Source organism: Myodes glareolus, chromosome 2, assembly GCF_982192425.1.
Source record: "Myodes glareolus chromosome 2, mMyoGla1.1, whole genome shotgun sequence".
Classification (NCBI taxonomy): Eukaryota; Metazoa; Chordata; class Mammalia; order Rodentia; family Cricetidae; genus Myodes; species Myodes glareolus.
The window spans coordinates 63,565,544-63,581,360 of record NC_142027.1 but is presented as its reverse complement, the minus strand read 5'-3'; the positions used below and the strand labels follow the sequence as shown (position 1 = coordinate 63,581,360).

The 15,817-nt window shown below is 38.4% G+C and overlaps 1 protein-coding gene across 17 annotated transcripts in view; it reads right to left on the bottom strand.

Annotated features, from left to right (window-relative positions):
• Positions 1-15,817, bottom strand: part of Abi3bp (ABI family member 3 binding protein) — a 213,545-nt gene that overhangs the window by 110,247 nt on the left and 87,481 nt on the right. For all 17 annotated transcript variants that reach the window (XM_087900842.1, XM_087900875.1, XM_087900880.1 and 14 more), the window contains exon 4: positions 10,765-10,897. In XM_087900842.1, the coding sequence (XP_087756968.1) occupies positions 10,765-10,897 (133 nt within the window). The remainder of the gene's footprint in view (positions 1-10,764; positions 10,898-15,817) is intronic.

The window sequence follows — 15,817 nt, the reverse complement described above, 5'->3', positions numbered from 1 at the left end:
GGTCAGGCTCCAAAGCTACAGAGAAACCCTGTCTCGAAGATATATATAAATATATATAAGAACCCAGGTATTATAAATAGGGCACCCATTTCATAATTTGAGTATTTCAAGCTTTTTCACTCCATGGAGGGTGCAACAAAAATAATAACTTTTCAATTTGGTAGAAGATAAACCTGAGGATTTATGTTATATACTGGACTACTTTTTAGGAGTAAAACATAGTTATTGTGATTTTTCTAAAAAATAGCAAAATTAATAGTTAAGCTAGAGATAGAGTAAGAATATAGAACATAAATTAAGATCATCATTATTTGCTTCAGGCTGCATAATCCTCCAGTTTAGACATCACAGTAAGCCAGTCCCCTGTGGGGGTCCACAGAAGTAGGTCCATTCCACCTTGACTGAAGGTGAGAGCTTAAGCCTTCTCTTGCTCTTTCAAAGTTATTGACAGGAAGTCTGACTTAAGAAGTGGCTACAAACAAGATGTCCTGACCTAGGGTGTGGTTATGTGGTGTTTTGGATATTAAGATGGCCCATGGGGTGGATTCACTCCACACTGACCAAAGGTCATATAATTCAAGCCTATTCCTCCTCCTGCATTTTTAAAGCAGGAGGTTTGACCCAGGGAGTGGCTGCCTACAGGATACTGAATCTAAGGTGTTGTTGTTGCACATCCTGCCTAAAACATCAGAATGCTCAACTCAGGAAAGAGCGGTTTGGTGTCTTAGGTATTGAAGCAAGTGATTGTTCTGTTTGTCCTTTGAGTCATGTTAAAGCAGTCTTTTGCCTTCTTCCCCATTTTTGGATTGGGGTATGTAAGCATATGGAAAACAAACACGGGCATATTCAGTATTCACTGGGTTGCCCTCCCGGTACTATCCTATGTCTCTCTTTTTTTTTTTTCCTATCTCTTGCCTAACATTTCTAATCCACACGCCCCTACCCTGAAACATACAAGCACATCAAGACTGGACCCTGACAGATGTCATCCCAATGTGCAGCTGCAGAAGACCTCATCCCAGCACTAGGCTTTGCATGTTGAGGCTATGCCAGGTTTGACTGTCTCAATTAGTTATCACATTTCTTGAATGGCAGAAATTATTAATTGTGTTTTATGAATGTAAACACTGGCTTTCAGAACCATTGCCTAATAGCGACTTTCCCAGTATTGCCAGCGAGTGTCTTTTATCTCAGGTGGTGGCAGAATGACAGTTCAAAGACAGCTCCACTGGCTCTGTTTTTAACAGCCTCACTAAGCCAGGATGCAGGTCAGAAGAGTGAGTTTCACGCTACTCTACAGACCGGTAAGAACGAACCGACAGAGCAGGTCATCAACATAGATGTCCACAAATGCACATTGGATAAAAGGGCGCACTGCAAAGTGAACTGCTGGCTTTCACATCATTTACAGAACTATGAACATGAATTTTCATATTATCATTTTTAATGTTATAAGGAGGTAACAGATAGTGGGAGAATGTCCTAGTTATAGTAGAGCTTTGAGGTCTTGTGAACAGGCAAGGAGATAAACAACATCAGAGGTGGTGTTGACAGGTAAGTGATTCTTTTTCATCTTTAAATATATATTTTTAACCAGTAGAACAACAAAATAGCTGGACACATGACAGTGTGAACACACAGTAAGTATATATTACTTTAGGGCTCCTAAAAATACCTTTACATGTGTTTTTCTCAAAATTTAGAATGATTTCCCCTACTCCACACCTATCAAAGCTAAATGAACTAAAATCCAAGTTAACTGGCTTTATTTATGAATTTTAAGGTCACCCACTCAGACTAAAAACATTGACCAGATACCCCCTAACGACTAAGTTTACTTGAATGTTCTTCAGCTTCTCTAGGTACACTTTCTTGAAGATACAAATACAGTGGCCTAGCATCCTAGCAAGACTGAAGATAAAGTGTGGACTTTGCAAAATAAAAGGATAGAACCTTTGTTTAAAGGTATCTGAAAATGTTTAGATAGCCATGGCAGGGTGTTAAGCCAGAATTTAGCACTTCTAAGAATATGTAGGGGAGAACCTGTGCCCAGCTCTGATTCCCATAAAGTCAGCAGGGGCCTTCCAGTTTAGTAACTTAGGGGAGAGTCTTTGTATACATAGCCTACTTTCTTACTAGTTGCAGAGTCTAGAAAGGCTTGCACCCAGTCACTAGCTTGCTATTTTTTTTTTTTTACCAGTAAAAGCTACTTGTGGACTCCAATCCCCATTCCAAAATAGCAGAAATTCCAGTGAGTAAAAGAGACTATTCCAGCCAGAACATTCATTGCTACCAGTAACAAATGTTATATGATAGAGTCCTCTGTGTCTTGTAAGTCAAACTCTCAATAGTGATTCGTGAAATGCATCACTTGACAAGTATGCTACATGGAATTCTTGTTGCCCTCCCCCTTTCCACCCTATCCTGGCTCTTAAAGGACCTTAGAGAAATGCTGAGAAGCTAAAATCAGACCAGATCAGCCCCATGACTCTGCCTTTCTAGTACAGATGTATTCCTGAGGATTTAACTTCAGGCATGAGTCAGGATCCCACTGCTAGGTGAGCTGCCAAGAGTCAGATTCACGGCTTTCCAATCAGCTTGATTTTATATAGCCTTCCAACAAAGAAAATGGGACAGAATGCTCCATGGTTTTCAAAGATCCTCAACTTCGTGTTAAAAAAACAAATCAGTCTGTAAGGTTCTTCTACTTCAATTACAATACCCTCTCTCACACCGATATTTTCATGTATACAAACTTCCACGCCTCCTCCACCACAGCAGTCAAACTGGCCTTTCTCAACACTAAGTTGATAATTGCATACGGTAGAAGACTCTAAGTCTTTAAGAGTAGGTGTTACGCTGAAAGAGTGAATTGAATTCTTCTTGATTTTAAAACAAACTGTGAGTCTCTTGATACTGCTTCATAACTTGACACTCAGCAGGTGTTCTGTAAAGATTGTGCAATGAACAGAAGTGATGTCTAGTTTCTCCTTGGGTCATTTTAAAATTAGATTATAAGTGCTCTCAATGCAGTATTTCAACCATCAGCAAAGATCAATTTAAGCTACTGGGTCTATAATTATATGTTGTGACTTTTCATAAGGCTCACTCAACAAAATAAACTATTTTTCTAAAATGGTAATCAGTTGAGACAAAATACAATAAAAGTTTGCTTGTGTTGCAGATCTGTGATTCTTACTCGTTGATTCCAGTTAGTCTGTTGGTAAAATCTTAGCAAAGCCAGACTTTATAGAGTTAGAAGGGGCCCCAGAACAGCTAGAGCTGAATATTAAAATCCCTCATCCTGTTTTTTGAGTCCTAAGCCATACTTCTGGTCTGTCTTGAATTCTCTTTATGCTGTGGTGTTTGGCAAAAGTAGATGAAAATAAACATAAAAAGACCCAGAATCAGAGAACAGTTAATTTAATATTTCTCAAGACTTTTAAACTTGTTTTTCTATATATTACCATAATCCATAGTCAACATTCTCCTCATTGTCTGAGAACTTTCAGAATCAAATGTTGTTGTGTGGAATTTATGACTGATTAAGTTTGAGCACAACCATATAGAAAGGCTTTGTGCCGTTTTAAAATACAGAGAGCAATCTGGATCATGATGAGTCTCACTTGCAATCGAAGCACTGAACTTGTAGGGTCCCGAGTGCAAAACTATCTTGGGCTACACAGTAAAAACTTCTTTTTTTAAAAAAAGCATGGTGCCTTAAAAAATAGTTGGTGGTTTAACTATTAGCCCACTCCCAACAACAGCATGACTTCTGGGGAGCTGTTCCTTCACACACACACACATGCACACACAAATTTTCTCAAGAGGTTTTCGGCTAAACACATTTTGAGACTCTGTTTAGAAAATATTATTTTAACAACAGATTAATATTCTATTCTAAAACCCTACCTGATGCAAAAACTGAATTTGTGTTGTGGCAGCTAGCAGTGAGCTATTCTTTGGGGAAAAGGGAAGAACATCAAATTTAAGGTATTCCTTGCAAACTCTCCCATCTTTAGCCCCTTTATGGACTACACTCTTTCGGCAAGACTTGCATTTGACACACCGTGTTTCTGAAAATATGGACACTGTATATTCTCCCCATCCTTGTATCAAAGGATTCTTCCCAACATCTTTTCTGTTAATGTTCTTTCTTTCCAGTGACTGGACAGACTCACTCCATCCTCTCAGTGATCTCTCCCTCTTTTATTCTAATTTCAGCAGAGTAGACTTCTTGGTAATTTATACCACACTATTACTTATAAGCACATCAACCTTTCCTTTGACTTTTCAAAGAAGGTGTGTAGTTGTTTTGGGACCTATCAAAGCAACAATAAAATGAACCCTGTCACTGTATTTCACTACAAGCACAGTCTACTTTTTTTCCACCTTCTTAATAATAACAATATTCACATCCCTTTTTACTCTGGTGTGTGCCATCTTTAGAAGACTGAATCCTCTAATGATAATACAATAAATAAACTAAGCTTCTATAAGTTTCACATCTGTCTTAAAATCTTCCCTGAGTTCTGTTCTTGCATAATCCACATTTCTGTGAAAGTTTGAGTCACTGTTCCCTACATGTCTAATCTTGTTTCAGATCCATGTACTCTTTCCCACATTATTTCTCATGCAGTCATCTTTTATATTCTTCAAAGCATTTAGTATATTATGTTTGAATGCTTGTGGTAAATTTCAAACTGATCATCTGGCTAATAATTTTATAGAGAAGACAATAGCTTAGAAACTTCTACTGGATTTAGTAATTAACAGATCACTGATGACAAACACATCTCAGTAAATGCAGAGGGAAAAGTATGGACGCCAACAAAAATGAAGGGGAATGCTGTAAAAATCAAGAGCATAAGAAAAGCCTTGAAGAAAAGAGGTTGAAAAGAAGTGTGGAAGGTAGAACAGGACTAAGAGAAGTTTTCTTGGTTACACAAACCTTGAGTCTCTTTGCATGCAGGAGGCAATGAAGGAGCAACTGAGAGAGAGCAGAAACTGACCACCAAGGAACCAAAGGCTTAATGGATGTGAGAAAAAAAATGGAATCCGGAGTAGTGAAGTCAGAAGTGTGATCCTCAGAGGAGAGAGGCGTGAGCAGAGGTCAAGATGAATTTGGGATGGAGGAGTAAGCTGACAGTGATCAGTCTGGATTTCCTCAGCATTGTTTAAGTCACGGTGGACTAAGATATGGAAAAGAGCCAAGGAACGTGGCCAGTGTGCTACTGTCGGGATATGGGCTACAGAGAAATGCTTTGGTTGGGGCTGTCTGTGTGGGGACAGACAAGGAAAAGATGAGGATACAGATATGAGTACTTCTCTCTAACAAAACAATATTACTTGGACCTTTAGAAAATGAAATACAAAAAGTAAATGAATATACAAGTTAGGTTGTAATTACAGAGAATTTCAATATATTTCAAAGTAATAAGAGATGTGAGATGATGTTTCCAGAAAAGGGATATCAGTTCAATTTTGTCAGGTTGATTTTGAGGTAATAGTACCACATAACAGAAAATGAGGACAGTTCCCTGCTTAACCATTTAGCTCATGTTTGCCACCAGGCTGGGGACATGACCCCTACTCTCACAGAACACTATAATGCAAGACAAACAAGTAACAAGACTCCATGTTCAATCAAGTGAGTATTCACAGGCAGGGGAAAAGCCTACTTCTTAGAGAATCTAGAAGAAAAAATTATAATAAAATTTATATCCCTCTTGAATAACCAAAAAGAGAATGCTAATTCTATACTAAACAAATAAAGCATGAAAATGTTAGACAAATAAATTATACATCTGAAAAAGCAATCTTAAATTGTCTTGACAAACTGGAGGAATGGGGAAGAGAAAGAAGCAATCAGTGTTAAATCTAATTTTGGATAAAAAAAAATTTATCCTTCTACATCAGCTTGGCAAGCTGTTTGGTCTTAGACTGAGGACAAATGTTACCTTCTTCATTCAAAGACTAAAGAACACAAAGCCATAAATGTAACACATCCACTCTCCAGCATGAACTGAGGAAAGAATTCAAAATCATGGGAGACCCTGACAGATGCGTGAGGGCACAGCTAGAAATGGGCCGCAAAGCTAGGGCAACAGCCCATGAACACACCCAAGCGTAAAACAGAGCACAAGGTATCCTCACTGGAAACTTACTAAGTCAGAACTTTAATATGGAAATCCCAAAGTCAAGGCATAAGAGAACAACTTGTCCAAAACATTCTCTGCATGGGATAATGGAGGTTTCTAGAAACCAGCTTGAAATGTTTTTATAAATCAATCTTTACAGAAGGTTCATTGGTTTAAAGTAACCATTTGTGTTTCTGTGGCAATCCAAGGGCAGTCAGATTCCAGTGGCTTTTAAAGAAGGTATTGCTGAAAGAAAATCTCAGCTATATTAGTCTTCTAATTTTCAAGACATAATCACCCCCTTTAGCAGTTATTGTTTATTCTAACCCATTGGATCCGTCTAACTTCATAAAAATGCAGCAAGACTAGATGACAGTAGATTTCTCCAAGTCTGTTTCTAATCATCGCTTTTCTGGTAGAGGCATTTGGGTGTTTACAATGTGTACAGCAATTTTGGTGCTTTTTTTAAAAATTGTTTTTATTGAGTTATATATTTTTCTTCATCCCCCTACCTTCCTCCCCACGTCCCATGATCTCCACACTCCCAATTTACCTAGGAGATCTTGTCTTTTTCTACTTCCCTTGTAGATTAGATCCATGCACATCTCTCTGAGGATCCTCTTTGTTGTCTAGGTTATCTGGGAGTGTGAATTGTAGGCTGGTTTTTCTTTGCCTTTTGTTTAAAAGCCACTTATGAATGAATATATATTATATTTGCCTCTCTGGGTCTAGGTTACCTCACTCAATATGATGTTTTCTAGATCCATCCATTTGCCCACAAATTTCAAGACGTTATTTTTTCTGCTATGTAGTACTCCATTGTGTAAATGTATCACATCTTTTTTTATCCATTCTTTGGCTGAGGGATATTTAGGTTGTTTCCAGGTTCTGGCTATGACAAATAATGCTATTATAAACATAGCTGAGTACATGTCCTTGTGGTATGATTATTATTGAGCATCCTTTGGGTACATACCCAAAAGTGGTGTTGCTGGGTCTTGAGGAAGGTTGTTTTCTAATTTTCTGAGAAATCGCCACACTGACATTCAAAGTGGCTGTACCAACTTGCACTCCCACTAGTAATTCAGGAATGTTCCCTTTACCCCACATTCTCTCCAGCATAAGTTGTCATCAGTGTTTTTGGTCTTGGCCATTCTGATAGGTGTAAGACAGACTCTCAGAGTTGTTTTGATTTGCATTTCTCTGATGGCTAAGAATGTTGAACATTTTTTTTTCCCGGATCCTTTTTATAATAAAAAGTAGAAGGTTAGACATTACAGGTTGAAGGAATTGGGGCGACGAATTCTCAAGGCTGCTTCCGGCTGATTTGTGGGCGTCGTCTTTGGGGGGGGTGTGAGGGATCCGAGAGAAGGCTGGGTGTTGGTCACATCTTGGCATAGTTGGTCTCTGCTCCCGACAGGACAGGTGTCTGTGGCATGGAAATGTCTGGTGTTCCTTGTACCATTTTTTTTTAAAGTGTCTTTTAGTCATTTTAAATTCATCTATTGAGAGTTCTCTGTTTAGGTCTGTACTCCATTTTTTATTGGATTATTTGTTCTTCTGATGACCAGTTTCTTGACTTATTTGTGTATCTTGGAGATCAGACCTCTGTCCAAGCACTAAACATTTTTCTCAAACATAACAAAAGCTTAGAATGTCAGTTCATTACTAATTGTGCCGACTTGGGAGCAAAGATGTCTAGAAGAGCAGAATCCACAAGTACTTAAAATACTCCTTTTCAGTCATGACTCTTTAATTCTTCTCCAAGTCATATCTTAACAGGTCCCTATTTTTCCAACTCCAATTTGAAAAGATGCAATCATTTTGACACGATACTTACAGAGTCTTTTGAAAACTTTTCTCAAAGCAGAATTTTAATACTGCAATTTGATATCCATGACTATATTGATTTAATGACATGGGAAGGGCCAGAATTGGTGAGCCAGGGGTAAGGGTGAGATGTATTTATGATCTGAGTCAGACGAGCCTTAGAGTCTATGGCGTAGCTCTCAGGCATTGGCTCTGACAGTCTCTAAAATGCTCTGTCCATCTGTGCTGCCAGCTGTGGCAACCTCTGCCCATCAGTACAAAGAGTAGATAAATTCTTCATGGAAAAGTCAGCTTTACTCAAGCATAAATAAGGGAAGTCACAAGGCACTGGAAGGCACGGCTGCACATGTTCCGAGAATTTGCCTGGCTGCTACTGATCTTGGTGGAAAACATCACCTCAAGGATTCATCAAGCAAGCTGAGCAACCATTAAAACCAAACTGCATTTTGCTGTAAGACTATCAAATTCCCTTTCTCTTTCTCATATTCTCTCCCTCACTCCTCTTCTTTTTTTGTTGTTGATTTGGTTTGGTTTATTGGTGGGAGGGGGAGCAACTCCAACCCGCACATTATTTTCTCAGTGTTGGCATACTGAGCTACTCCACTAAGAGCTGGAATTATTGTAAAACAAATATGCACTTTCAAGAGCATTTTCCAAGTAAAATAAGTCATGGGCTTAGTGGTGGGTGAAATAAGAAATATTTCAGATTTTTTGAAACATTTAAAAATTATTTTTAAAAAAGAGTTTTGGAAAGAATCATCCACACGCTTTTTTCCAAGTACGTTATTCCTTGAGGACCATCGACACAGGAAGGAAAATTTGATTTCATTTCTTTTCAGCTTAGATGTCCTAATCAGAGTCATTTAAAAGGTACTTTTGAGAACTCTCAAAGACTTTAAAAGGCTTTTCACTTCAGCCCAGTTTAAACAAGAGTAAAACCGTACAAAAATGATCTCACAACCCAAAAGCTCAGCTGCCCTTAATGCAAGGGAAGTATATGTTATGTGTAATGGGTGACTACTACTCCAGGAGAGCTACGATGAAAAAATGCCACAGCACAAAACATGAACAGAATTTATAGCAAGCAGAGCTCTCACAGCCTCTTAAGGGAATGTAGGCGAAGTCAGAAAGATGGTTAAATATACATCCTGCATGCACTCCTGCAATGCAGCAGCTCCAACCGGAGGAACTTTTGGCCCAAGAAATTAGATCATACACTCAAAGTCTTGTATGAGGGTGTTTATAAAAGCTATAGACAGACAAGCAATCATCAACACAGTTTATTTTTTATTTTTATTTTATGTGCATTAGTATTTTGTCTGTATGTACATAGGAGTGTCATATGTGTAATGCCCTCAGAGGACAAAAAAGGTGCCATATCCTCTAGAACTGAAGGAAAGATGGTTATCAACTGCCACATGGATGCTGGGAGTTGAAACCTGGTCCTCTGAGAGAGCAACTAATGCTCTTAACCACTGAGCCATCTCTGATCACTGAGCCTCATTGATACAATTCTTGTGCCTTCCAGCAAAATATATAACAAAGAACACCTCTCCTGTGTTACCTCTCGGTGTCACCCTCTTAATTCTCCCTGTGTGTGCACATTTTCTAAGCCAGTTTTCCTTAATATCAATGGACATCAGAATCATGTAGAATTCTTGTTGAAACAGATAGCTGAGACTCACACTTAATTTCTGACCCAGTGAAGTTTGGCGGTGGGCAGTCTTAAGTTCGTATGTTACATGTTCTCCAATGATGGCAATAATGTAGTTTGATCACACTTCAAGGACTTCTACTTCAACACTCTCGAATTCTCAGAATAAAGAACAATACTTAGGAGGAGGAGGCAGGAAGATCAGTGAGTTCAAGGTCACCTGAGTTACAGAGTAGGAGCCCATCTCAAAGTGTTTCTTTTTTTTTCTTTTTCTTTTTTTTTTTAGTACTAGCATCTACTAACAACTGCAATTATCATTAAAAAGCAAGTACTTTTGCTGGGTGGTGGCACACGCCTTTAATCCCAGAACTCAGGAGGCAGAGGCTGACAGATCTCTGTGAGTTTGAGGCCAGCCTGGTCTACAAGAGCTAGTTCCAGGACAGCTAGCACTGTTACACAGAGAAACCCTATCTCGGAAAACAAAACAAACAAAACAAAAAACAAAACAGTAAGTACTTTCAAGAATCAATCACCGAGTAAAGTAAGTCACGGGCTTAGTAGTAAGTAAAATAAGAAATATTTCTGATTATTTGAAAGGATACATACACATGCACATATACATATATGGATACATATGTATGTATCCATATATGTATACATATATAGGTATACATATGTGTGTTTAGTATATACACACATACATATTTATCATTACACATGCATAAAGAGACATATGAGTCACACAATACTATATGTATAGTATATATACATATATACATGTATATCACTACACATGCATAAAGAGACATGTGTGTATCCTTTATACCTTTAGTTCACTCATCTGTGCTCTCTGCATGATACTGCCCATTCTGTATGATACTGACCATTTGGTATATATGCTCCTCCCTCTTGTGTTTGCTCCTTTGCTGATAAACATACATACATATGTTTTCTATTCAGATCCTAGTTTTGTCAATGGCAGGGTCCCTGTACTAGGTGTCTATAGACCCCTCATAACTAGAACATTTATATAGCTAATAGGTGATAAGTAAATGCTAAGGGCCCAAATGTTTGTACATTTTTCTAAGCATGTGTCAACACTATCAAAAATGAAAAATAATTTCTGATATGGGGAATTACCTGTCATTGGGACAGTGACTTGGTAATGTCCAGTCATGGTGCGGATTGATGAGGAAACCCCAGGACAGGAAGACTGAACTTGGTGTCAAAGTGCCAACCACAAGCTGGAGAGGTTTTCGAGAGCGAGATTTACCTGTGGAGGCAGCACAAGGTTAATTCCGGACATTGTATCTTTTTTTAACTTAATTTTTTATTGACTTTTTTGGGGGGAATTTCACATCATGTACCCCAATCTCAGTCCCTCCATATCTGCTCCTCACTCCCATAACATCCCCTAAAAAGAAAAATTAAAAAAAAAAACTAATTCAAAACAAAACAAACAACCCAGTCACACCTCCATCTTTCCTACCCCCCAACCTCTTCACTCACCTTGGTGTCCCTGGGAGCTATGGTGAGGACACGGTACTTTTTGGTCAATATTTTGAGTAAAATGCACACACAAAGAAGACTTGGTTGGATGATATTCCTTTCCTTTTTAGTCTAGCTTTTATCATGTCAAGATATTTTTGAGTCATTTCTGGACTTTATGAGAGAGTTTTTAAAAATAATATAATTTTTATCAATTCTTTGAGAAGTTCATAGCTTTTCATATAGTCTACAAAATAGATTTTTTCCATGAATTTAAACATGAATCAAAGGAAGTGCTTTATTGTTCTTGGGTTTGTATGTTTATATATTTATATTTGTGTGTATGTGCATGTTTATATGTATATGCATATATATAAACCATGTGCAATCATATCTAGCTTTAGTTTTCCTGTGAGTCCATCATTATGGAGACATTGGCTAAAATGAGTGAAGTAAACACCCTTCACACACTTACATCTCTGTATATATACACATTAGGTTTGTTTCATTTCTTCCATGGATAAATAAAAAAAATGTGCCTTTTAGACCAGTGGTTCTCAACCCGGTGGGTCATGACCCTTTGGGGGTTGCATATCAGGTATCCTGCCTCTCAGATATTTACATTACAAATCATAACAGTAGCAAAATTACAGTTATAAAATACCAAAAGAATAATTTTCTGGTTGGGGGGTCATCATATCATGTGGGACTATGTTAAAGGAGTGCAACTTTAGGAAGGTTGAGAACTACTGTTTTAGACTGAATTAATATCCTCCAAAAAAGAATGTAACATTTTTATGGAAGTTGTAAGTCATATTTTTTTTAAAAAATCTTTCTTTAAAGTGTAAACTCCCTTGCCATAACATTATAATAAGCATATGCTTACAGTAAGCACACAAATGGAAAGCTGCACACATTTTGTATAACACTGTAAGGTGGGAGTCACACAGGAAGTGCAGTTGTTCTGATGGGACTAATTGTATTTGGGAAATACCACAAGTTATACTGATGAATGGATATAGAGTCTTCAAACACATGGGGGTAAGGGTGTGGGGTAGGCATTTTAATTTCAAAAAATATTTGAAACTATAGAAATGAGAAGCCAGGAAAGGGAAGGAGTTTGAATACAGGTTCAACCAGGGAAATAAAATCCAGATTTGAAAAATAAGTCTCATAAAACTGCATCGTCACCCTCTTTACTCCATGAGACTGGGCATATTGTGTTGATTGTAGGAAGAACTTCTGTTTTCTCATTCTAATGGGCTTGGAACAACACAGCACAGTGCCTAAAACCTTTATTTAAGTGTATAAGAAAGGATCCCATAAGTGAGCGTAATGGTGATTATTTGAATCAAACACTCTTGAAAATGGCCACATCTGTTTCTTTAAGTTCTGTCAATTATGACTCCAGGAAGAAAGCCTCTGGATTCAGAATCTACATAATGTAGTGATCTAAAAATGCCTCATTCCAATACAGTTGACTTATTATGGGGTGCTGTAGCTTTCAAAATTTGCATATACTGTGTAATGTTCAAAACAGAGTAAATCTATATCCTTAAACAACTGTCATTTCCTTATGGTGAAGTATCAACACCTTCGAGTTTTAAAAAATAAATGGAATTTTTTTATTACATATGGCTCTATGACTTGAGTGAATGTCCCCATGCTGAAAGCTTGGTTTTCGCATCATGCTGCTCCTGGGAGCTACTACAAAAGTAAGCCACAATGGGACAGGTTTAGATCTTTGGGAGTCTGCCATAAAAGGAGGACTGTAGAATCCTAGTCTCTTTCCCTTTCTCATTTTTTGTTTTGTTTTGTTTTGTTTTTTTGCAGTCTGATCATAAGGTGAGCACTAACGCCCTAAAGAATGGGATCCAGTGATCCCATGGAATCAAACTTCTACACTTAATCTCAGCCAAAAGGCTGAGAAGTGATGGAATCAAACTTCAAAAACTAAGGTTATCTTGGGTATTTGACACAGTAACAAAACTTTAGAAAGTTTTAGAGAATTTGACCTCTTAAGGATGTCTAAAGTCATTTATGGATATCATAACAGTTGATGGCTGCAAACACTCATGTACTCTTCTCTATAAACCTTTCAGAGGCATCTGTCATTGTGCCTTGCAGATGGTGATTTGAGTGGTCTACATTTGACCTCCAAGGAGAAGAGATGAGAGCCTTGATGAAAGGTAGGGGGCACACACAGCTTGGAAACAAACGCTGAGGTAATTATATTATTCTTCTCTTTCTGAGTTGACTTGTCAGGAATGTAACGCAACAGCATAATTTATAGATAAACAATAAAGATAAGAAAAGTCTCAAGGGTGTCCAAAGTCACATAGAATACAAGGTAAAAACTCATATTTGGGATTTTGATTTCCTTGATTATTTTCTAATTTCCTTTATAATGAATCCTTGGCTCTGCTCACAATATTTGAAGAGATAAAATGCAGCTTAGAGATGAAAAAATGTATATTTCATTCCCCAAGGGATCCTAAACTTGCATGATCAAATGATTATGTCACTAACTTGGTGGTTTTAATATGAAAAAGATTAGCTAATTATAATCTACGTAGCAGATGTGAATGTAAAACAAATGGAAGTGATTCCATCAGCCACTGCTTCTCTCCCAGATGCAGAATACCAAAACAAAAATCACATCCAGTGCCTGAGAGGAAAGGTAGATTGTCACGTGCTGAACAGAGTGACCCAACTTCCTGGGCTAGCGATGAGAAAGTGAGAAATAATTTCTAGGACAGTGTCAGAAACCTTGCAATTAAATGAAGGTGGGAATTAATACTTAATCTACAAGAGCCGCAGTGGTCTAATTTTCTTTATAATTTTTATTTATATGAACAGGGTTACATGAATAATCAGTTCAGAGACTAGCCAAATAAAATCAGATTCTAAGATATGACAGTCACATTTGACCTTATTGTTCAAAATTTTGAAACACTGTTTTGAGATACTAAGTCTTCCCCTTTGCTTTAAGATTCTTGATCATTTGATGCTACTTGTAAAAGAAATAATGGAAGTCAAAGAAAATTAGAGAAGGGTGTTGGAAACTAAATTATGGTGACCAGCCCTGTGTTGTTACACTGGGTACAAATTCAGAGTAGTCAAGGCCCCTATGCTATGTGTAGTAGAAGTGTCAAATGCTGTTCCTCCCATCTGATCCCTCCAGATAAGCAGAACAAACACACACAGAGATGCTTTTCTGCATAACATTAAGGGTTACTCAAAAGACAAAAGTGGTTAGGGAATGATTGAGTGGAGAAGAGTTCACACTAGAGAAAGCAAAGCAAAACTCTGTGGTCGATACTGTTCACAGGAAGGAAGATGCTCTGTTGGAGGACAAAATGTCCTTCAGGGCAATGTTCAGCCATGTCTTACTAATTAGATATGGCATGTTTTAATCTTTTGTCTTTAGTATTATTCCTGTGCTGTGGTTAGATACCCGAGCAAAAGCAATTTAAAGGAGGAAGCATTCATTTTGGCTCACAATTTAAAAGTAATTCATTCATAGCAGAGAAGTCAAGACAGAAGGAGCTTGAACTTGCTGATCGGGCACACCCACAACCAAGAAGCAGAGACCAAAGGATTCATGCACTCAGCTAGTCTCTTCCTGCTCAGGGAATCATACTGCCCACTGTTAGGCATTTCCATCTCAACCTAACTGACATAACCCCTCACAGGCACACCCAGATACCAAATAATCACTAAAGGTGTGTCAGGATGTTTTCAAGGTGATTTCAGCCCCTGACAAGTTGGCAACACTACCACAGTCATGTTGAAGTTTTACATATGTATTTTATCCATTTTCAGTCTCCAGCCTTCCTGGTCTGAGAGGAGCCCAGAAGGGAAAGACACAGAGTAAATAAAACCAAAGCTCCAATCTCTACAGTATATACACAAATGAGATAGATATCCTATTCAAACAAATGGTTTCCTTTGTAGGTACACAGGTTCCCCATTTTTCCGAGGCGCTATGCAGGGCTGTTCTGCTTCCTGGTTCCACTGCATCAGCTTGAGGGTATAGCATAGAACTGCCCTCTCTTGTTATGTTAATTTCACCTACGGCCCAAGGGTGTAGCTTAGAGAGAACTCTCCCTTTACTGTTATGGTAATTCCACCTGCAAGCAAGGTTCTCGCTCACAGGCAAGGTTCCAGGGTCAGCTTTTCTCTGAGCCTGAGCACGCCCACCTGGCTTCCTCTTTTCTCTGTTCAGCTGCTCTCAGACCTTGGGTGCGGCCCCCTGACTTTTCTCTTTCCTTGTTCCTGATGGGGGGCTGGTGTCTTTCTGCCCCACAGTATATATACCCGACTTATGCTTAATAAAGCTGCCATTTGCCACTTGCTCCTTGGCAGATGAGCCCGGTCTCTTTGTGTGTGTGTCATGTGTTTTAACCCCTAGGACAGTCGTCCGTTCTCGTGGGCTCGAGTCAGGAAAAGCGTGCGCCTGTTTCGAGGTTCGGGTGTCCACAGAAAAGTACGGAAGCTTACATTCCTTAATCTAAGGTTAGACATAAAACTTTGTCTTTAAAATCTGAAAGACTAATAGTGGGCAAGAGGCTACCCTTTATAGAATAGAACTAGCCAAAATGACACTTACCCCTCACAATAACCAAGGTGAAGAGAGTGTGTTAATTGTCTAAACCCCAGAGTAGGCAGTGACAAGAAGCAGCAATACCTACTTATGCTGAGA